General features: G+C 41.6%; 1 protein-coding gene across 3 annotated transcripts in view; it reads right to left on the bottom strand.

Moving 5' to 3' along the window:
* Positions 1-7619: 7619 nt before the first annotated feature.
* Positions 7620-24660, bottom strand: part of PTCH1 (patched 1) — a 95344-nt gene continuing 78303 nt past the window's right edge. For all 3 annotated transcript variants that reach the window (XM_040416991.1, XM_040416989.1, XM_040416990.1), the window contains 6 exons: positions 23178-23315; positions 21678-21820; positions 17581-17680; positions 13049-13300; positions 11300-11828; positions 7620-9581 (listed from right to left, as the gene is read on the bottom strand). In XM_040416991.1, the coding sequence (XP_040272925.1) occupies positions 11301-11828; positions 13049-13300; positions 17581-17680; positions 21678-21820; positions 23178-23315 (1161 nt within the window). In that variant the 3' untranslated portion in view covers positions 7620-9581; position 11300. The remainder of the gene's footprint in view (positions 9582-11299; positions 11829-13048; positions 13301-17580; positions 17681-21677; positions 21821-23177; positions 23316-24660) is intronic.

Genomic DNA, 24660 nt, shown 5'->3' with positions numbered 1-24660 from the left:
AATGCTGGCAGCACTCATACCTCTATTTTGAAACGACAACCTCTGGATATGACACTGAGCACATGCACTCAATTATTTGGTTGACCATGGCGAGGCCTGTTCCGAGTGGAACCTGTCTTGCATGGTCTTGGCCACCGTGCTGCAGCTCAATTTAAGGATGTTGGCAATCTTATAGCCTTGGCCACTGATCAGCAACCTTTGGCACTCCAGCTGTTCAGAAACTACAACTCCCAGAATGCTCAAGTCACTTCTATGGGAGCTAGAAGAACAGTTCAGCATGTTTGCATGCTGGGAGTTGTAGTTTCACAGCAGCTGGACTGCCGAAGGTTGCCGATTCCTGGCCTAGGCCATCTTTATGGAGAGCAACAATTTTTTTTTTCAGGTCCTCAGAGACTTCTTTGCCATGAGGTGCCATATTGAATTTCCAGTGACCAGTAGGAGACAGTATTAGAGCGATAACAGCAAATTTAACATACCTACTTCCCATTCACACCTGAGAACTTGTAAAACCAACGAGTCACATGACAGTGGGGAGAGAAAATGGCTAATTGGGCACAATTTGGCCATTTTCACTTAGGGGTGTACTCACTTTTGTTACCAGTGGTTTAGATATTAATGGCTGTGTGTTGAGTATTTTGAGTGCACACCAAATGTACACTGTTATACAAGCTGTACACTGACTACTTTACATTGTTTCAAAGTGTCATATCTTTATTGTTGTCCCATGAAAAGATATAATAAAATATTAACAAAAATGTGAGGGGTGTACTCACGTTTGTGAGATATTGTGGCTACACAATTCTCCCTTTCCCTACCCCACAGTGATATCTATGATCAGTGCACAGCAACAGAAGATGAATGGGAAGTTCACATTCCACAAACATACTAATATTGTCCCTGGTGTGTGCACCTGAGGTCAGCAGATGTTTTATCACCACTGTTTCTAGTGAATACATTTTCCACCTGAAACAAGTTCTAGTCAACTTTATCATTCTGATGCATGGGTTCCATTTTCCCCTATCCAAGTATATGTAGTTAGATTATCCTGCATATAGCAGCAGAATGCCATCTCTGCTGCCCGTAAGCCCTGCTGAAGGCCGAGGTCTGGTTAGACTAGAGGTCAATAAGTTATGGGAGATCGCTGGAGACACACAGGGCACCCCCTAAAGGCTGTATTACACAGCCCGATATGTCAGATGGCAATCGCCTGCTTGCTAGCAGAGGAGACCGCTGCTATTACATGCAGCGATCTCCTCCACAGAATGGAGAGGAGAGATCGCTATATGCCATTGCAGTTTGCTCGTTCATCGGCGGCAGTATTAAACCGCCAGATAATTGCTAACAAGCATCATCTGGCACAGTGATTTGAAGAGGAAGATAAATAAATATGATTAATCTTTTATGTTATAAGTTAACACTAAGCAACCAGGAAAAAATATACAGCTGCAAGAAAAAGTATGTGAACCCTTTGGAATGATATGGATTTCTGCACAAATTGGTCATAAAATGTGATCTGATCTTCATCTAAGTCACAACAATAGACAATCACAGTCTGCCTAAACTAATAACACACAAAGAATTAAATGTTACCATGTTTTTATTGAACACACCATGTAAACATTCACAGTGCAGGTGGAAAAAGTATGTGAACCCTTGGATTTAATAACTGGTTGAAACTCCTTTGGCAGCAATAACTTCAACCAAACGTTTCCTGTAGTTGCATATCAGACGTGCACAACGGTCAGGTGTAATTCTTGACCATTCCTCTTTACAGAACTGTTCTTGGGATGTCTGGTGTGAATCGCTTTCTTGAGGTCATGCCACAGCATCTCAATTAGGTTGAGGTCAGGACTCTGACTGGGTCACTCCAGAAGGCGTATTTTCTTCTGTTTAAGCCATTCTGTTGTTGATTTATTTCTTTGGGTCGTTGTCCTGTTGCAACACCCATCTTCTGTTGAGCTTCAGCTGGTGGACAGATGGCCTTAAGTTCTCCTGCAAAATGTCTTGATAAACTTGGGAATTCATTTTTCCTTCCACGGTAGCAATCCATCCAGGCCCTGACGCAGCAAAGCAGCCCCAAACCATGATGCCCCCACCACCATACTTCACAGTTGGGATGAGGTTTTGATGTTGATGTGCTGTGCCTCAACTCAACTTTGGTTTCATCTGTCCACAGAATATTTTGCCAGTACTGCTGTGGAACATCCAGGTGCTCTTGTGCAAACTGTAAACGTGCAGCAATGTCTTTTTTGGACAGCAGTTGTTTCCTCTGTGGTAAATTCCCATGAAATCCATTCTTGTTTAGTGTTTTATGTATCGTAGATTCGCTAACAGGGATGTTAGCATATGCCAGAGACTTTTGCAAGTCTTTAGCTGACGCTCTAGGATTCTTCTTCACCTCATTGAGCAGTCTGCGCTGTGCTCTTGCAGTCATCTTTACAGGACGGCCACTCCTAGGGACAGTAGCAGCAGTGCTGAACTTTCTCCATTTATAGACAATTTGTCTTACCGTGGACTGATGAACAGCAAGGCTTTTGGAGATACTTTCATAACCCTTTCCAGCTTTATGCAAGTCAACAATTCTTCTGAGAGCTCTTTTGTGCGAGGCATCATTCACATCAGGCAATGCTTCTTGTGAAAAGCAAACCCAGAACTGGTGTGTGTTTTTTATAGGGCAGGGCAGCTGTAACCAACACCTCCAATCTTATCTCATTGATTGGACTCCAGTTGGCTGACACCTCACTCCAATTAGCTCTTGGAGATGTCATTAGTCTAGGGGTTTACATACTTTTTCCACCTGCACTGTGAATGTTTACATGGTGTGTTCAATAAAAACATGGTAACATTTAATTCTTTGTGTGTTATTAGTTTAAGCAGACTGTGATTGTCTATTGTTGTGACTTAGATGAAGATCAGATCACATTTTATGACCAAATTGTGCAGAAATCCATATCATTCCAAAGGGTTCACATACTTTTTCTTGCAACTGTATTAACTCACCTAATAAACTGTAGACCTAAAGTATAAAACCCACACATCTGTTAGTAGTATGGATTAAAATATTAACCCCTACTTCTAACCTAGAACAGTAAAGTTAGTCACACGCCTCTTTTGACCACCAGGGAGGTTTAACATTAGTATCAACTTTATTTCTGCTGTCCAAAACTTGGTTACTCTTACAGTCAAGTGCATCTGATAGCTCAAAAATACGTTACCTTTGTATTCTTTTCAACCTAATGCCTTTATCTTTTTGGCCTAACTGTTCTATAGATTAGAATGAAGAATGTAGGGAAGAACATGATTGTCTGATACCGCTTTGTCTAGGTAGGATTACTTGCTAAAGGATTACTGTAGATGGGTATACACTGTACAGTACACTAGGTCCTTTATGAAGTAAGGATTGAAGAGGTTAGAATCTTACCTATCCAATGGTCCCTTTACACGGGATGACAATCTAGCAGATTGTTGGGAAGGAAGCTTTCCTTCCCAACAATCTGCTGATCGCTAAAGGAGGCGAATTGTGAATTTACATGCACCTGACCTATCTTCTCGCTAATGCCATCGCTCTACCTCATAGTGTCTCATTGTTTCCTGGCAGCAGAATTTGTTTACACAGCACAATCTGCCACTGGGAAACAATTATTACCCCGATTAACAATTACCCCTAGTGTTTTGCTCGTTCATCGGTGGTGCATTTACTCCGCAAGATCATCGCTAAAGAGCGGTACTAGTAATGCTGGTTGGTGATGAACGTTTCAATTGTCGGCCTGTGTAAAGGGCCCATAAGGCTACTTTCACATTTGCAGCACAGCATTCTGGTAGAGCCTGCCAGAGTTCTCCGGATCCGCTATTGCTGGATGCTACTGGAATGCCCACCAGCCCCATTAGGTATAATGGGGTCCGGCAGAGATTCGGCAGCAACCCAGCAAATATGAAGAGAATTGGCTGGACAAAAACCCCCTGCTTGCACCCCATATGTGAAACTAGCCCAACCCTGACAGTAAAGAGGTTGGCCCACAAAAACAGTTCCACATTCCCGCAGGATAAATGCATGATTGCTGATCATGACAACAAAGCAGTTCCCCATTTGAAGCAGAGGTCACATGTGCACTACCATTTTATTTGAAGTCTATGAGACTGATAAAAGTAGCTGAGCACTAAACTCATTAATCTCCCTCAGTTACATAGAGATCAGTGGTCCACATTTGTGAACACTGCTCCCCAGAGTTCAGTTCCCGCCTAGACCATACATTTATTTTAATTTAATAGTTTTTTAATGGGTGAAAACTCATCAAAATTTGTAAATTTATTAATTTAAATCTCTGCTCATTCTGGGTGTGGTGTAACTAAATGATAGACTTCACTGTATGAGCAGGGATACAGTTCTAGCTGTCAATCACTCCATAAGATCATGGTGAAAGGTTCGATTTAAAGGGGTTGTCCTATGCATAATTTTTTGTTATTTTTAAGTAAAGCAACACATTCGGAGTCTATTCAAAATTTACACTTATTAGAAAATATGGCTATTGCAAGATATTCTATTTAAAAACGGTGTATTGTGCCACCTGCTGTTCTTTCTCTTTACGGTGTCCACTGTGCAGAGGTGGACAAGCATGTACAATTCTCTTGCTTTCTCTCCATATGCTGACACAGAAGGGTCTGGTGTGGCGAGAAGGCTCTCTGACACTGCAGCATCTTCTTTGCTTGTAAGGGGAGCCGCAGGGCAAGCAAAAGGGTAGTGTCCTCCTCTGACAAGCAGAGTAGAACTAGTAACCATAGGTAAGTCTTCTGTGGGAAGGGATCAAACACAGGAATGGACTGGATGCAGAGGAGAGGGAGGCAGTGTCACACGGTTGCAGCACTGCAATTTGCACAATCCAGACGCAGTCTGCAAACTACCTTGTTGATCAGGTGGGGAAACAAGAAAGCAAGCCATTTAAAGCATTTTCAACCTTCAATCTGTGTTTGCCTGAGGATGCATTCAGAAGTGTCGTAATTTGACGTAACAGACAAATTAACCACACATTCTGCACGTCATACATGTAGACAGATATTGCTGCAGGTTTGAAGCAATACACAGCAAATCTGCAACAAAATCCACATGTAAAACCGAGTTCACATCACTGAAAACGGAGTGAATAATGGATACGGACGGGGTACCTTCCATTTCTGTCATTCACTGGCTTCAATGTTTTAAAATAAAAACACAAACGTGGAAAGCTCCTTTCCATCACATTTCTGTTATATTGGGTAAAAAAAAAAAAAAAAAAAAGGCCCGACAGTACTTTTTCTCCCCGTTAAAAATAAGAAATCGGAGTCAAACAGAGTAAATATTACACCACTGAAATCAATGGTCATAATAACAGACAACTTTTTCCCATTTTTCTGTCCTCTAAAGGAACAGAACAATGGAAACCATTAGTGCTGAGAACTTAGACCCAGGCTTATTTCATTCTACCACATGTGAATCCACCCTAACACCGTTCATTTGATAACCCAAATTAAATGGAATCGGTCATCTCTGGCAAGCACAAATAAGTACAGTAACACATGTATAGAACAACTGCCGCTGGCTCTGGATCAGTAATCTGTATACTGACATGCACCCCCATTCCCATGATATACCCCTGAAAGCCAGCCATGGAATGCATTGTGAGGACTCCTGTGCATGCGCACATAATGGAGCGGACACCAGGAGAAGTCCTTCCTATGCATTCCATGACTGGTTTGTGGGTACACAGCAGAGAAATGGGGATGATGATCAAAATACAAATGAGTCTAGGGAAGAATAGCTTTGTAATATGACATCTGATGCAGCAATGCATGTATGAAATAAGAGTCAGAAGAAGGTACGGTAGGACCCCACAGAAGTAAGCCATCATGAACTGACTGCATACATGGTCCTTTGAATTCACATTTCAGATATGGTAACAGAACGAGTTTTAGAAACATACTATAATAGGTTTGCATATGAAAAAAAGGCTACAAAAACAAACTGCGTACCCAATAAGTTATAATCATTTTTATTAATGTTAGAATTTCTATCAGTGTTCGAACATTAATATTTAGAGAGTTTGTACAAGTTCCATTTTCAATGCTTGAAATGTAAACCACGCTAGATCACAAAAATGAAACACATTCTGTATGGTAAGGCTTATAATGCTCTCGCAACGCGGTTAACCCGTTCCATGCTGGAGTGGTTTAGCAATACACACTGGATAGGCGTCTTGCTGGCCAACTCGAAACCGTGAAGGGGCTAAGTGATATTCCGTCTGGCGTTTCTAAAAAGTATGTGTGCACTGTACCCAAATTTCATGTCTCACAATGGTATCAATACAAATAAACTCTTTAAAAATATACTTCTGTCAAAAAAAAAAAAAAAAAAAAAAAAAAAAACTTGATCGCTACTATGTACACTACAAAAATAAATTTTCATATAAATAAATTATATGGCATATGTTTATCTTTGTAAATGAAATGACACAAAAACCCACTGCTGCCAAACGAGGCAGACAATGAGACCCAGTTTGTATAGATTTCCTTTTAACTCCTGACGCTAAAATGCTATGAGTCTTTTATGTAAATGTTATATACTCTCTCCTATTTAACATTAGTAAGCACTCTATACAAATAAAAACTCCATTAAAAGTAGCCCATAGCTGTAATAGTGTTTTCCAATAGAAATAAAAAAATAAAAAAAAAAATATCCCTGCATTGTTTTGTTATTAACTGGCATGACAAATACTGTAAGAACACATTCTTATTATACAAAAATATAAATATTAAAAAAACATACAAAGAAAAACATTGCCAGCTACTGTTCTCCCTTTGCCAATGTGACTATAGGAGATATATATATATATTTCTTTATAAAGTCTATACTGTGCAGAAGGCAGCAGACACGCTAACAAGGGAGCGGGGAGATTTGGCCATGTAAGTGTGTGTAGTATGAGACTTGAGGAAACACAGCTATCCAATGCCAACACGTCATGATGGCACAGTGCTGCTCAAAAGTGTCACCAGCAAGTACCATAGTGATCGGCCTAAAATGTCACCTGGCAGTGGGATTAGGGAATTGCCTTGTATCAGTATTATATGCCAATGTAAAGGCTCCAATTAAAGCATTAATTACTACATTCTCCAATTATTCTTCATTGCTGCAACCAATTGAGGCAGAGCAGAAGAATAGTCACCTTTCCTGTATCAAGAGACTATGATCTAATCTAATAAAATGAAAGCTTGAAGCTTTTACGTGCTCCCAGCTAAATAACCGCCGTACTTCACTCGTATGAATAGGATATGGCCACAAAGCATACATATAGTGAAGCCTGGGTAGCATTGGAAGCTATCAGTGAGAGGGTTTTCTGAGAGTTTTCTTTTAACGATTTACCATCAGTATCTGATCAGTGGGGGGTCTGACACCTGGGACCCCCACTGATCAGCCATTTGATAACGCACCAGCGCTTGCAGTAGCACTGCGACCTTCTCCAGCTTTGCCTAGCCCATATGACGTCACGTACATCGGTCACATGGCCTAGGCGCCGCATTGAAGTGAATGGGACTGGGCTGTGATACCAAGCACTGCCACTAAACAACGTACGGTGCTGTGCTTCGTGAGCCGAGAGAAGGCCGCGGCACTACTGAGAGCACCGATGCTTTCCCAAACAACTGATCGGCGGGGGTTCTCAGGTGTCGGGCTCCCACCAATCTGATATCGATGACCTATACAGAGGATAAGTCATCAGCAAAAAAACTCTCAGAAAACCCTGTCAAGCCGGCCAGACATATTACATGTATGTCAGTTGAACTCACCAATTTCAGTTGGTTCTTCCAACCATCTAAGGTGTATAGGGACCTCCCAACTCTTCCTCAACTGCAGATGTTGGAGGAGAGAAGGGTAGGCCAAATGGATTCTAACTTGCCAAATTCTTTTAGATGTGATAAGCCGCAGGATAAAGGCCCTACTACTCTGCATGATTTCGGACACATTCTTGGGAATACGACAGCAATGTAGATCTGTCATGGATATAGAGAACTTTCACTGTTTAGCACAATAGCAAATGCCAATTCACGGAGCTGAGCAGAATAATTGAGGATCACTGTGCCATACACGACCATTTGTGAAATGAAGGTAGTTTTTCAGGTTGTGCCATGAGGGTTTAGCTTTAAAGATTACTGATCATGTGTGTGCGGCTGTTATAATGCAAGCAAACAGGGTCCAAAGCTTATTACTATTTATACTGAAGGGCAGTGATCTGGACACAGGAAAAACTGTGGTGGTCTCAGTGTGCTTATGTAACAATAGCTTATAATAAGGAAAGGCAGCTACTTATTCCTTGTTAGATTTGTTTAGGAGTTTTAACAAGTGCCTTAAAGTTTTAAGTATTTGAATGAATATTCCCACATGACAGCGCAGCATGCAATGCGATCTACACTGCAATCCACAATGGCACATGACGAATGTCTACAGTATATCAATATACAAAATAAAACAAACATATAACTCATCATCTGAATTAAATTAATAGTATAAAGGTAAACTCTGAGCAAACAACATATCTATGTATGTAAAAGAGAAAGGGAGGTAGATAGGGAAACCATTTACATTTTCAGAGGATAGTAGCACCAACAAAAGGAAAAGCCATATAAAAATGGAGCATTCAATTTTTGTTCCGCCCCCTTTATCAACTGAAGTGCTTTTTATTACAAAAAAAAAAAAAAAAATAATGTAAGCACTTAGCCAGTGAATGACAACGCCCATGGTGGCCAAGTAGCCCCTAAGCTAGAATGGCACCCAAGCCATCCTGCAAAACTACACATAAAAGGGTATAAATAAAAGACAGATCTGCAAATCACGTTTGCTAAAGACTATGCAAGTCTCCTGCAAGTAAGTGCTGAAGGTGGGCAGAAGAAACTCCCGAGGTTGCAGATTTACATAAGCACACCAAGAATACAGAACACAGTGGAACAGACTCTACAGTATCACATGAGACAGGTGCACGCATCCAGACACGGGGACAGGCAAGAAAACAACATTGGCCAAGACAAATTCTTCATATCTGCCCATTTGAAAAGGAAAGAGATATCCACGCATAGCGTGTTTGACAATTATCAGTAACATACTACCACAGGGTTGTGATATGAACATTAAACATCAAAACAGGAAACCTTTACACGTATAAAATAACACCTATCACATAAGCAATATTTGCATAGAAATTATACAAGTACATTACACAATATTTAAGCAGCAGAAAAATACACTGGATCTAGATTAAAGTGTGGCACATATCCTGTACATTAAGTAGAGAGGGCAAACAAGCTTTGCCCCATCTGTTAAAAGGAGTTCAGGAACTCCGCAGTTATACTAACTTTACATAGTTCTTTTGTATATTACATATGTATACACCTTTTAAATATTTATACCAATATTTAACACATTTGTACAATAGATTACAGTAATAATGAACTGGTTGTCTTGATGCAGCATGTCCATTATATTAAACCTCCAGCAGCTTTCATTAACCAGTCTGGAAATTCTGTCCCGTCTTTGGCCATCAATGATTCAGAATGTGTTGACTCTGTAAGAAAACGGGATACAGTTAGCTACCTCAATAGAACTGCCATGATATTTGAAATGATAAAGAGGGGCCTGTGTCTTTTTTTTAGGAACTACACTCATTAACAAAAAATAACGCACCAAGGAGGAATTGTTGGAGTGGAATGAAACTTCATGTGTGTGAATGTAAGGATGATAAATGTAAGTGATTCAATATTTGAGGGAAAGGATAAGTTTATTGGGAAAACTGTACAATTGAGGCTCTAGTACCCTGTTGACCCACCTCTAGCCTGGATACAAGATGAGATATGGTTGGGCACAGAGGCATACAGGTTCCACATGGTATCCTGGGGCACATTTGCCCACAGATGTTGCAGCTGGGCCTGTAGATCCTGCACACTTGTAGGTTGCTGAAGCTGGCATCCCTGATGGTCCCCTAAATGCTTTGTGGGACAAATCTGGTGAGCAGGTAGACCAAGAAGTGTTGGATCTGGAGAGGGGCATTATCCTGCTGAAAAATGCCAATTGGAAGCCCTGCCATGAGAGGCAAGGCAAGTGCCAGCAGGATGTCCTGCACATATCACTGAACTGTTAGTGTCCCTCATATCACTAGTAGGGTTGACCGACTGTCATGGGCGCCATGATTTTAAATTTACTTCTGCTCAGAGCCTGGAAATTGTCCAGACAGAGACATGGGTGTGTAATGAAGGCACCATCTGTGTCTGGATGGTTGACCATGAAACTAGGGGAGCTCCTCATCTTTGTTGGTGGATCAAACGATCCTCTCTAGTGGTGGTCTATCTGGGCCGTGTATGTGTGCCCTCATGTAACCAATGCTCCAAACAGCTACGTCAGAACAGCCTAGATGGTGGGCAATTCATTGAAACGACCATCCTGCTTTCCTCAGTCCAATGATGCGCCCCACTCTCAAAGTCTTTGAGATGGGCAAAATGTCTTCAACACGTCTAAGCAGTCACTGATCTCTCACCAACGGGTACACTATCCAGAAGTTGCTTCTGAGAGACTTTTTATCGGGCATTAGGGAAAGCACTTTACGCCCTCTTATGACCAGAGCCAGTGTCTAATGAGACCACACCTGTAATCGTTTACATATCTGCGTGAGCCATTACTGCATGCAGAGTTTTGGAGCAATCCGCTGGGTGAACCATTTTATTTGTCAATGAGTGCACTTGTATTTCACATGAACTAACAATTCTGCAGCATCTTTCACTAGAAGGCTTTGTTGTGCTATTCTTCTGCTATTCCTCCGGGAAATATATAAATACATTGCTTCCTGGTTGGTATCATTCCCCTATGGCGAGTTTTCAGATTATTTATACATTTCCAGGAGGTATAATAGAGGAATGAAACACACAGAGGCCCAGCTTTACAAATTCTATAAATGCCGTAAACCTATACAGGCTCTCCAGACCTGAGTCAAAACGTACCAAATTGCACAAGAGTTTGGCGCACTGTCTAGAAGCACTGACATCAGTGAATCTGGGCTAGAGTGGAGAAAAGGTGCAACAGAATTATTGCTTGAGGAATGCTAGAATTTACTACACTTGATGATTTTATATGAATTCTACAGGCTTTTCACAAGTACAGGTCTTTGTCATATAGCAGTACTCCTTGGACCTCTAGGTTGTTGAATGGAAATAGAGATGTTGATACTTGAACTGTTCCTTTTTACCCTCAAGGAATCACTTTTAACCCTTACAATTAATGACTTTATCGTACCTTATTTTGAGACATTTCTTTGTGTCCTTTCTTCACAATCAACATCTTGCAGCTCTATCACTTCTACTTTAGAGTCCCTTCTCTCATAGCGCACATTAAAAGGCACATGAGGATCCTCATAAGGTCCATGGTCATCTTCGTGATACCCACTGTAGAATGGGTAGCTACCACGATTGTTGTGGCTACATGCTGAAGGGTGAACAGCAACAGTAACTGAAGCCGAAGCAGTCACAGTAGTAATAGGCTGGCAGTATGCAGGCACTGAAGGACCTGCTGGAACAAAAGCAGTTCTCCGATTGCTTTGTACATGTGGTCTGTGTCCTGAGCGATCTCTGGTACTAGGACCAGCATGGTTCTCAGTAGAAGATTCAAAAGCATCCCTGCGAGGTCGATAAGGAGGTGGCCGCGTCTGTTCCCTTGACTCCCATCTCTGGTTCCGATTAGGTCGCGATTGGTGTTGGTGTCTTGGATCTTGTTCAGGCTGCGTCCTCTGACTTGACTGGCTGTGTGTGGCATCTGGCATCACAACCTGGAAAATAAAATACTAAATAATGGCACAATGAACTAACAATGCTGTACCAATTCACTAACCAAACAATCTGTACTTTAAAACACATAGGGAAGGAACTTATCAAGCCTTGCACTCCTGAATTTTGGCTTCAGAAACATTGTAAAGTAGGACTTTTTTTTTTTTTAAGTTTTTCCATTTTTTTCACCACTCTCTCCAGTTTAGAAAAATTGGTGGGGAAGTGGATGTGGTCAGCTGCCAATGAGTTTCACTCCAGATTTATGCAACTTTTAAAAGGGGTTGGTCATCTTTGTTTTTTTTGGCAAACCCCAGGTCTCGTCTCCTTCGCTTGGGTCCCCCGCTGTCAACATCTGCTTTGACAACGCTGCAGCCAATTGCTGGACGTAGAAGTGGCCTTCTGCCCCTTCGTCATATGACCAATTAACATGACGCAAGGGGAGCAAGTCACCACTGCAGCCAGCAATTGGCTGCAGCGGTGTCAAAGTGGAGGTTGAGAACGGGAGACCCAAATGAGGCCAATAAGTATGCTTCCCTTGCTTCCACCCTCCACCCACCTCCCCCCAAAAAAACTGGCCAAGCCTTTATAAAAAGATGTAAAAAAAAATTTGGGAAACTCACTCGAGTAAGAAAAGTGTTTAAAAAAAAAATTTAAAATTAAAATATGGAGTGGCAATTTTAGACAAAAGTGTCGGCTTTATTGATGCACCAGATTTAACAAACAACATGCGACATTTGAATAGTTTGATGCAAAATGTGGAAATGCAGACTTAACCAAAACGGACTTCAAATATTACCTTCATAATTCCCCCCCTTGGTCTAAAATATTTTCCTGGAAACTTTCTAAAGGCTAAACCCACCTTTTTCGTCAGCACAGCCAACAAACTTGCGTATATGGGGAGCTCCCGACTCTCCCCTGACAGAAAAGAATAGGGCATTCTGAATTTTAACTCCCAGTCCTTCTGTTTTCCAGGGAGATAAGCCACTGAGGTGTCGAGCAGCATTCTCCTATCTGTCCACTGAATACACATACAAGCGTGGACGAACTGAGTGTGCATGTGTATAAGGAAGGCAGGAGAATTAGCTCTCGTTCAGCCAACAGCTATTAAAGGTGTATGGGCACCTTTCGGCTTGGTTCAAGGATATGTAAGCACCACATATAGGGTAGTGGCTTAAAAGATCCTAACTGGAATTCGACTGGTTAAAACAAGAAGAGTACTTACAGAACACCTAGGAAAGACTGGATTCCTGGTGGCCTCAACAATCACTTGATGTGGGGGCACTCCAGCTCTTTGGGCTTCATACTGGTGAAATTCCTCGCTGAAGCCAGACATTGTAGTTTGTGAGCTTGATTCAGAGTCTGAAGAGTCTGACCCAGTTTGTGTTTGATGCTGTATCACTGGAAACCTCACAAAGTTCGGTGGCAGACCTAAAGATGGTGTGGGTAACCGATCTCCACCATTGGCAGGGGACACCTACAAAAACACATTTCATTTATTTTCTTCCAAACTATACGAATTGGACTACTGTATATGTAGCTTTGTTTTAAAGCAAATTTGTATTATAAAAAAAAGAAGTGCCTAAATAGCAATAAGTCTACAATGTGAATATTGGGGCAGAGAAACCAATTCAGTCTAATATTTAGTCTGAAAAATTGATCACAGTGGCTCACACTGTATGATAAGTTTGGCGCAACTTGCTAGAAGTTAGCTTTACACCACCTATCGGTTTACTTTGTGCCAAAATTCTGTTACAATGTTGCCGCACATTAGTCCCTCTCTTTTCCCTTTCCTCAAAGCCATGCGCCCTCGTCCAGTGATTTTCCAAGTGCCCTAAGGGCAATGAAACCCTGTTTGCTTTCCCCAATGAAATTAAAACTGTATTCTTAACCCCTTAAGGACACAGCCTTTTTACACCTTAGGACCAGGCCATTTTTTGAAAATCTGACCAGAGTCCCTTTAAGTGCTGATAACTTTAAAACGGTTTGACTTATCCAGGCCGTTCTGAGATTGTTTTTTCGTCACATATTGTACTTCATGACACTGGTAAAATGGAGTCAAAAAAAAAATTTTTTTTGCACCAAAAAATACCTAATTTAACAAAAATTTGAAAAAAATTAGCAAATTTCAAAGTTTCAGTTTCTCTACTTCTGTAATACATAGTAATACCCCCAAAAATTGTGATGACTTTACATTCCCCATATGTCTACTTCATGTTTGAATTGTTTTGGGAATGATATTTTATTTTTTGGGGATGTTATAAGGCTTAGAAGTTTAGAAGCAAATCTTGAAATTTTTCCGAAATTTACAAAAACTCAATTTCTAGGGACCAGTTCAGGTCTCAAGTCACTTTGCGAGGCTTACATTATAGAAACCACCCAAAAATGACCCCATCTAAGAAACTACACCCCTCAAGGTATTCAAAACTGATTTTGCATACGTTGTTAACCCTTTAGGTGTTGCACAAGAGTTATTGGCAAATAGGGAGGAAATTTGAGAATTTCATTTTTTTGTCTAATTTTTCATTTTAACCCATTTTTTCCACTAACAAACCAAGGGTTAACAGCCAAACAAGACTGTATCTTTATTGCCCTGACTCTGCCATTTACAGAAACACCCAATATGTGGCCGTAAACTACTGTACGGCCACACAGCGGGGCGTAGAGTGAAAGGTGCGCCGTTTGGTTTTTGGAAGGCTGATTTTTATGGACTGGTTTATTTACACCATGTCCCATTTGAAGCCCCCTGATGCACCCCTAGAGGAGAAACTCCCTAAAAGTGACCCCATCTAAGAAACTACACCCCTCAAGGTATTCAAAACTGATTTTACATACGTCGTTAACCCTTTAGGTGTTGCACAAGAGTTATTGGCAAATGGCGATGAAATTTGAGAATTTCATTTTTTTGCCTAATTTTCCATTTTAACCCATTTTTTCCACTAACAAAGCAAGGGTTAACAGCCAAACAAGACTGTATCTTTATTGCCCTGACTCTGCTGTTTACAGAAACACCCCATATGTGGCCGTAAACTACTGTACGGGCACACAGCGGGGCGTAGAGTGAAAGGTGCGCCGTTTGGTTTTTGGAGGGCTGATTTTGCTGGACTGTTTTTTTGGCACCATGTCCCATTTGAAGCCCCCCTGATGCACCCCTAGATTATAAACTCCATAAAAGTGACCCCATCTAAGAAACTACACCCCTCAAGGTATTCAAAACTGATTTTACAAACTTTGTTAACCCTTTAGGTGTTGCACAAGATTTAATGGAAAATAGAGATACAATTTCAAAATTTCACTTTTTTGGCAGATTTTCCATTTTAATATTTTTTTTCCAGTTACAAAGCAAGGGTTAACAGCCAAACAAAACTCATTATTTATGGCCCTAATTCTGTAGTTTACAGAAACACCCCATATGTGGTCGTAAACAGCTGTACGGGCACACGGCAGGGCGCAGAAGGAAAGGAACACCATATGGTTTTTGGAAGGCATATTTTGCTGGACTGGTTTTTTTGACACCATGTCCCATTTGAAGCCCCCCTGATGCACCCCTAGAGTAGAAACTCCAAAAAAGTGACCCCATTTTAGAAACTACGGGATAGGGTGGCAGTTTTGTTGGTACTAGTTTAGGGTACATATGATTTTTGGTTGCTCTATATTACACTTTTTGTGCGGCAAGGTAACAAGAAATAGCTTTTTTGGCACCGTTTTTTTTTTGTTATTTACAACATTCATCTGACAGGTTAGATCATGTGGTAATTTTATAGAGCAGGTTGTCACGGACGCGGAGATACCTAATATGTATACAATTTTTTTTATTTATGTACGTTTTACACAATGATTTCATTTTTAAAACCAAAAAAATGTTTTAGTGTCTCCATAGTCTAAGAGCCATAGTTTTTTCAGTTTTTGGGCGATTATCTTAAGTAGGGTCTCATTTTTTGCGGGATGAGATGACGGTTTGATTGGCATCTATTTTGGGGTGCATATGACTTTTTGATTGCTTGCTATTACACTTTTTGTGACGTAAGATGACAAAAAATGGCTTTTTTTACACCGTTTTTATTTTTATTTTTTTACGGTGGTCATCTGAGGGGTTAGATCATGTGATATTTTTATAGAGCCGGGCGATACGGACGCGGCGATACCTAATATGTATACTTTTTTTTTTATTTATGTAAGTTTTACACAATGATTTCATTTTTGAAACAAAAAAAATCATGTTTTAGTGTTTCCATAGTCTAAGAGCCATAGTTTTTTCAGTTTTTGGGCGATTATCTTGGGTAGGGTATGATTTTTGCGGGATGAGATGACGGTTTGATTGTTACAATTTTGGCGTACATGCGACTTTTTTGATCACTTTTATTACCTTTTTTGGGAAGTAAGGTGGGCAAAATTTCAATTTCATCATAGTTTTTTATTTTTTATTTTTATGGTGTTCACCGTTCGGGTAAAGTAACATGACCGTTTTATAGATCAGGTCGTTACGGACGCGGCGATACCAAACATGTGTAGGGAATTTTATTTTTTTCATTTTTTATCAGTGATAAATGTGTTTTTTGATTTTTACTTTTTTTTCACTTTTATTCACTTTTTTTTGACCCAGACCCACTTGGTTCTTGAAGATCCAGTGGGTCTGATGTCTGAATAATACAGTACAGTACAATATATATTGTTCTGTACTGTATTTTACTTACACTGAACAGATCTATGCCATTCAGCACAGATCTGTTCAGCACCATGGACAGCAGGACGCCTGAGAGGCGTCCTGTTGCCATGGGAACCTTCCCCGTCTGCTCAGTACTGCTCAGAACTTCGCAGACGGGGAAGGGTAAGGAGGGGATCTCTCGGGGGGCTCTCTGGGGGCTCTCTCCCTCCCCATCGGGGGGCTGCAAAGGCACAGCAGCCCCCCGATGGGAGAGGGAGGGAGCTCCCTGCGCTGTTAACCTTTTCCATACAGCGGTCCGTACGGACCGCTGTATGGAAAGGGTTAAACGGCTGACATCGCATCGCAGATGTCAGCCGTTTATACCAGGGTGCCAGCAATGTGCTGGCACCCTGGTATCCCCACTAGACACCAACGATTATACAAGGGGAGGCGGGCGGGGGATCGCGATCCCGCCTGCCGCACCGCCCGCCTCCCGCACCGCCCACACCGCCCGCAACCCTCCCCCTGCACCTCCCGCCACCATAAAAATCATTCGGGGGTGCAGGGGGGGGTAAATAAAACTTTTTTTTATGGCATATAAAGTTTCTGATCCCTGCGGTCAGGGACTGCGGGGACCAGAAACTTCAGAAATCGCAGCAAACCGCAGGTCTGAATTGACCTGCGGTTTGCCGCGATCGCCGACATGGGGGGGTCACGGGACCCCCCCGCGCATTTAGCCTAGGTGCCTGCTCGATGATTTGAGCAGGCACCGGGTTCCGATCACTGCCAGCCGCACGGCAGTGATCGAAAATACACAGGGCGTACATGTACGCCCTGTGTCCTTAAGTACCAGGGCACAAGGGCGTACCTGTACGCCCTATGTCCTTAAGAGGTTAATCACATTTCAAAATGTTTTAATTATTTTGGTGGGAGATTTGTGCGCTCAGGTCAGTTGGCAAATAACCTTGTTGGTAGATAATCCTTGTCTATAATAAGTGTCTAAAATACAATATAGCGGTATGCCAGTTATTTGGTGCAAACTGAGGCAGAATTCTGGCGCTTTTAATGGAGTAAATATCCTGCACAGTTCACAAGAAGAAGATGATGCCTACCTCGGGATAAGGTCCAAAAAAAGACAGGAGTACCGGAAGAAGCACCAATCCATTTAGTACCCCAAGAAGAGTTAATATTGCCAACACAGCAAAGAAGTACCTGCAAAGAGGTAAAACAGCACATGAAGGATCACTGTATATCATGAGAAAAGGCGCTGGTTATTAGAATGAAAACGGAACATGCGATACGATGAAACAAAAACGACATCACAGCACACATCAACAACAGCAGCAAGCATTAGGAACACTTGGATTATTTTACCTTGAATGTTAAATCCCACAGTTCATTCTTAGTTAGCAGAAAAGAAAATGGTTAGATTGTTACGACCACAGAAGGCTTGATAAATTGCTTCTATTCATGAAAGTCTAACACAAGTCTCCGAAATATGGAATGTGAAGTGAATAGAACACAATACCGCGCTCCACTGTTCCCCCCCCCCCCCCCCCCCCATTAACCAGAACCCAGAAAATGGTAACAGAATAGATGGAGGGAAAGAGAATAAAAAAAATAAAAAAAACCCTCAAGGGGTAAGGAGCCACTTCTCCCAAATGCTAATCCACACAGTTTCTGAAACTTACTATAGCGATTTCCAATTAAGTTATTTGTTGTTCAGGTGAAGTACTTTTTTCCCCCCTTTCCTGATCTCTAACGACTATATTCCTCCTGGAATTCAATGTGTTTCAGTTTTACCACATAGCTTAAATTGCAAACCGTTCTGAGGAGAGGAACAAGCTTTTTTGTGAAGGAAAATGCTTTCCATTCTATGGTATGCCCGAGCATTGTACGGAGTAAAAGCCTCCACAATGGCTGAGCGCCACTGCCGGCTAATCTTTTGTTGATCAATTTAGCATCTCTGAATATTCGTGTTTTGAGTCAGCCAATTCTAACATAAAGGCGAAAGTAATGGGCAAGAGGAGGGAAGCGCACAAGTGGATGCAGTTTCCCACCACTGAGGCTGATGGTCAGGGATTACTCAGACCCTTCCATAATAGTCACTGGGGGATATGTATTTTATTTGGTTTCTAAAAAGTGAATAAAATGCAGGAATATTTACTGCAGATTTATTAAAAGAGGTGTCTGGCATAGCTTCCCCTTCAAATCACTTTGGTTGTGGATCTTGGCATAGAAGAGGTTAACAGACTTGGCTGGGGACACCGCTCTTGTTTTTCCTAGGATCTTTTTTTTCCAAGCAAAATCACAACATACAAATAACCTGGTTCTGTAAACATCTTGGAAAATCTTAACTCCATTAGTACAATGAACAAGCCAATGTCCTCCTCAAATGTAAACCAAGCAAAACTTTAGACTGGGATTTGTATCAACAATAGGCCCCAGAAACATTTGCATGTCATCCATCTAGCTCTAGAATAAACAAGGAGATTAGATTTCAGTCTGCTTTGCATATACAATGTCTGTTAATTTACTCCATTTTAGTGGAGCGCATCGTTGAGCTAATCTCTGTCTTTCCAGAACTTTTGGAACATTGGTAATCCCCTGGAACAAAGGAATAACATTTGATCACTTTATATCCAACCCAGAAAAGAACCAGATTTCTGTTTAGCGCAAACACGTCTGTAGTGAAGTGGGTAAAAAGGATGGTTCCCCAGCACAGAGAACACCAATATAAATGCCATCTGGTTCAAAGGGGTTTTCCGGTAATATAGATTTTTAAGCAGGTACCTGCAGCCAGCCCCCTGAAATAGAAGATTCATACTTACCTTCTCCATACTGCTCTGGTCCTCCTTGCTGCCTCCACTTTTTCCAGCTTCTGGTCCCTGCACAGTTTATATCTAGCAGTGCATGGACATGGTCAATGATTGGCTTCAGCAGTGTCATGTTGCTTGAGGCCACATCAACGCTGAAGCCAGTCATTGGCTGGAACTGTGCAGGTTATCATGTCCATACACTGCTGGATGTAAACAATGCAGGGACAGGAAGATGGAGAAAGGGCACAACTGGACCAGGGTGAAGCGAGTAAGTGTGAATCTATAGTTTGCAGGCACTTGCTTAACACTCCATATTGCCGAAACACCCCTTTTACCATCTGTAAAATGCAGAACAGGGTAGAATCCATCTTATTAGAAGGAATATAGAAAAGATGGGAGATCCGTGACACCAACAGACTGTATATACAAATGTAGTTAGGCTTGCCAAAGAAACTGAGCTGAGGTGACTGATACCACAAGGACTGGCTGACCATCTTGTGAATAGGGGCCTGATGCCAAATTCTTATGTTCACGTGGGAGGCAAACCCCTGCCAAAGCTATATGTCAGCGGATTGTCCTCCTCTCCTCGTTTAAATAATGGCTGTGATAAGCGTGCCTGCTTGTGAAGGCGTGAGTAGAAATAGTTTGGTGGACAGGTTTATTTCCACATGACATTGGAACTGTAAACCGTTAACAGGTAAGTTACAGGGGTTTTCCAGGACTTTAATATTGTTTGCCTATCGTTAGGAAAGGCCGTCAGTATCAGTTGGGTGGGGGTCCAACTTCATGGGACTGAGCTGCAGTACCAGGCACATCTGCTACAAAATGACCAGAGGAGAAGAGGTGCTTGCTGCAGCAATGTGGCCCCTCCAGTCAGCTGATCGTCAGGGTGCTGGGCGTTCGATAGGCCATCAGTTTTGTAGTCTAGGAAAGCCCCTTTAAAATAGGTTATTAAGTAAATTAAGATGACCATCATAATAAGACTGTTCTGTCCCCCCAGGGCCCCCAAGCACATGGATGTGTATGTTTTTCTCTCATAGTGAGAAGGCAAGGTTATGTACCGGAGAAACAAAGGTGGAAACTAACACACCCATTCCTACAGTATATGTCGTGGAATCCATTGCCATTTATCTAAAAGTAGAGGCAGCTTTATCTTAAATCAGTTGGCAGAATGAAAGAGGATATACCGCCACTCCTGACTTCTATTCTCCATAAAACGACACTTCTGGAGCATAACTTTTTTTTTTAGAGCACTGCATTGTGCCATTCCTCCTAGAAATGTATGAATAAAGTGACAACTGGGTGTCAACAGTTGGGGGTCTACACAACCTGACATTGTCCAATCAGTGCTGTCAGTATGTGAATGGTAACGCCGAGTTACCATTAGTTAATGGGAAATACAAATGATTACTGACATAGACATAGACTGCCAGATCCTCGTAAAAGGACAAATCCCGCTATGATAACCATCTCTCTCCATATAGTTTATACATACACAGTAAACGTTCAGCATGCACCATATAGTTTGAAGAACAGATGCGCAGAATCTACTTTTAACTGAAAATCAGACAAAGCTTGCCTGATGTTCTTACGATTTCCTCGGCTTAGCTACACACCACCATTCTCCACTCCATGTTAGACGATTATGGCTAGTGCTAAGTAAAATGTGGCTGTCACATTTACATGGATAGGAGTACCTATTTTAAATGGAAGGAATTTCATATGCCCATCCTCCATCAGGCTTTGTTCTTGCTCCCAGGCTTTTTTGCAATAGCGGTCCACCACAATGAAGCAGTGTTACATCTAAGATTAGTCATTTTACAGAGCTCCACAGGTTGTTTGTAATAGAGAGGGATCCATTTCACTGCACTTATCAAATTCCCTTCAAAGAAAACCTCCCAGAGCTGACAAACTTACATTCTTAATTAAATCCACAAGAAAACAGCCTCCCTATTTAATTCCCTGCAGAACCCCCTAGCTCCTAAAGCCATCGAGCCAATGTGAATGATAATGTGGCTGCTTAACCAGAAGAGCATTGTTCTAGGGGTTATCTTATTTACCTGGAGGAAGAAAATGAAGATTAGGTAGGTGAATTATAGGATGGAAAGAGGCAGAAAAGATACAACTGTGTCCTTCCTTCCTGCTTTTGCTCTTGATTGGAGATATCCCTAGATGAATGGCATGAGATAACCAGCTTTGAAAAAAATAAAACCTTTGTTTTACTCAAAATGCTAACTTTTTTTTTTTTAAAAGCAGTTTTTTTTTTCGTGCCACTCATCTTGGAATATCTTGAGACATGAGAAAAGGTAAGGAAGGTCACGTGTGTAATTTAGGATATTATTAAATATATCATATTAGGAAAGAAAGAAAAATTTAAATTCATGCATTACCTGACAATAAAGTCAAATTCTGATCCAGCTAACATAAGGACTCCCAATAAGGTAGATACAGCTCCATCAAGTACCGGAGCAAACATATGTTCCAAAGCCAGGACCGCCCTACGGTTCTTGTCTCCCATGGCTGTGAGAAAAGCCTACGGATGAGGATGAAATTCCATTAGTCTTCATTGCTGGGTTTAATGAAAAGGATAGGGTCTTCAAAAACATCAGTGCCATGTACTGTCTGTATGGGTACTTGACTTGGCCCAGATTGTGAGGGCCTTCACCCAAGCCTTGCCTGCCACCAGCATTGCAATGCACATCTGTGTGGGTTGTTGCTTAAAGAGGACCTGCCACCACCCCTGACATGCCTGTTTTAATAGCTACATGCATTTCCCATGTAATAACTCTGAAGCGCAACTCTGAACTCTGTACTGTGTGTACACAAGACTATACATCATCATCATCATCAAGCATCTATTCTTATGTCTGTATGTTGTGCCATTCCTTTATTATTTCCACTAGAAGTTATGAATGAATTGCTAGCAGTCTGCAGTAAGGGTACAGAGGGGTGGTAACCAGGTGGGGGGGTGTACCTGCACAGAGTCTCTCTATCCAATACACCCCCCCCCCCCAACTTGTTACCTCCCCTCTGTACCCTTACTGAAGGCCAATAGCAATTCATTCATAACAATAAAAAGAACAGCACACCATAGAGTCATAAGAATAGATGCTCCAGAATAGTTATTACATGGGGAATGCATGAAGCTATTAAAAACAGGCACCAAGCAATTATTGGGAATAAGCATTCATAGGAATATTGACACCAGATAATCTAACCATGTAAATGGGCCATTAGAGTAGACTACATTTGAAAAATCATGTACAACCTGGTTTATATGGGAGGAGAGTTCATCACAATAGAGCTGCAGTTCTATAGTTACTGAAGCAATTATAACCTAAGCTAATGTATTGTGTATTAAAGATCTGCAGACGAGCAGGGTCTGTACATAGACAAAACACAGGGCAGATAAAATTGCTTCAAGGTTTGTTTTGTGAGCAAAAATAATTTAAATGGAATATCGCAGCAACCAGTAAGCACCATGAATACAATATCTTACTGCTAAAATAAAATATGTATAACTTAAAAATAAATTTACGTCATAAAGACATATCAAAAGTTTAGATCAGTGGGGGTCTGCCTGCTGAGACCCCCACCGATCACTAGACGAGGGGAGAGAAGTGTGTACATATCGCACTCACTTCCTTGCTACAAGAGACGGGCTACAAAGAAACGTATGGGCCTGTCTCCATTCCGTCCTCAGCAGTGAGGACAGAGCGTGATAGGCGCGCGCTTCCCTCCCTGCGTTCTAGGGATCGTGGCGTTCTCATCACCCAGACACCACCAATCTAAACCTTTGACATGCCTCTGACATATCAAGTTTTTTTGAAAAGTTAGTGACTCTTAGGAGGCAAAATCAAAATGTCATCTGAACAGTGTTCTGCACTTACCAAAGCCACATGTACAGTAAATTCTACCCCAATGCCCACAGAGGCTATCAGGATCACCACCGGCACAGCACTCAGCTTAATCCCAATGAGACCCATCATCCCAAACAGCTCCACTGTCATAAGCGCCAGGACCATCACCTACAAAAAATATACATATATATGTTTACTGTCAAGATCTGACAAACCCACGGAACATACATTAAAGGGAACCTGTCATCAGCTTTTCACTGACCTCACTGAGGGCAGTATAAAGTAGTGACAGAAATGTTGATGTCAGCGGTGTGTCACACATCAGCTAAATGTAAGTGGTTGCCGAGAACCAGCATCATAATCATTGCAGCCCAGGCCTTGAAAAGAGTCACATCTACTTGAGAAGAGTCATGGTTATTCATGATCTCCTGCTCTCTCACCCATCTGCTGATGATTGGCAGTTCTCTCCTAGAGAGAAAGGGAGAAAACTAGGTAGAAGACGGTCAGTCATCAGTAGGTGGGCAGGGAGAGCAGGACTTCATGAATAACCATGACTCTTCTCAAGTGGCCAGGACTCTTTTCCAGGCCCAGTCTGCAATGATTGTGATGTTGGTTCTCGGCAACCACTTACTTTTAACTTATAAATGACAGACCGCTGAAATCAACTCACCTGTCTATACTTTATACTGCCGTTAGTATGGACAGCATAAAGGTGATGACAGGCTCCCTTTAAAGGGGTTTTCTCATTAACATGTATCAGCTATCTACAGGATAAATGTAAAAAAACTGGGAGTGTGACCCGCTGGGACTCCCATCAGTCATGAGAATGGGGGGTCCTCAAGATGCTGATATAAATGCAGCGGCAGTACACGTGTGACCCCTGCTCCATACACTTTATGGGACTGCCAGAGACAGCCGAGCACTGTAATTAGCAGTCCCGTAGACAGTGAATGGAGCAGTGGTCAAGCATGTGCGCTTCCCCTTCATTCATACAGGGGACTTGAGGAGCGTGTTTTAGGATGTTTTTAGAAAATCTGTTTAGATATGCTGAAGGAAATGCAAAATCACATATACTAAGATGCATATGCGAAATGTAATATCCTCCTAATGCAGCAGGAGAATGCCTTGCTGGTTTTCCCCAGCACATCATAGGTCAGCTGCTTACAGTTCAGCATTTATCCACAAGAGGGACTGGAAATATAGCACATGACCTTGTTTGCCCTTGCATCCAATAACGCACAGAAAGGACATTTGGGGTAAAAAAAAACTAAAATGCTAGACTTGCATTTTCCAGGATATTTTCACATTAAATCCTTAGCTAGCTAAACAAAAAAATAAAAATTAATGGGTGTCAGATTACAGGGAGGCCTCGTGGCTTTTAAAGGAACTAGAAAAGTCTGGTATAGACAAAGCAGGCAGTGAGGCAAATTTCACTGATGAATTTTGGAGTGGGGGCTAAATAAAAGTATTCTTGTACAGTATGGTTAGTAGCGTCAAGTATTTTAAGTACAAA

The sequence above is a fragment of the Bufo bufo genome, chromosome 2 (genome assembly GCF_905171765.1).
Source record: "Bufo bufo chromosome 2, aBufBuf1.1, whole genome shotgun sequence".
NCBI lineage: Eukaryota > Metazoa > Chordata > Amphibia > Anura > Bufonidae > Bufo > Bufo bufo.
This window is presented reverse-complemented; position numbering and strand designations above follow the sequence as displayed.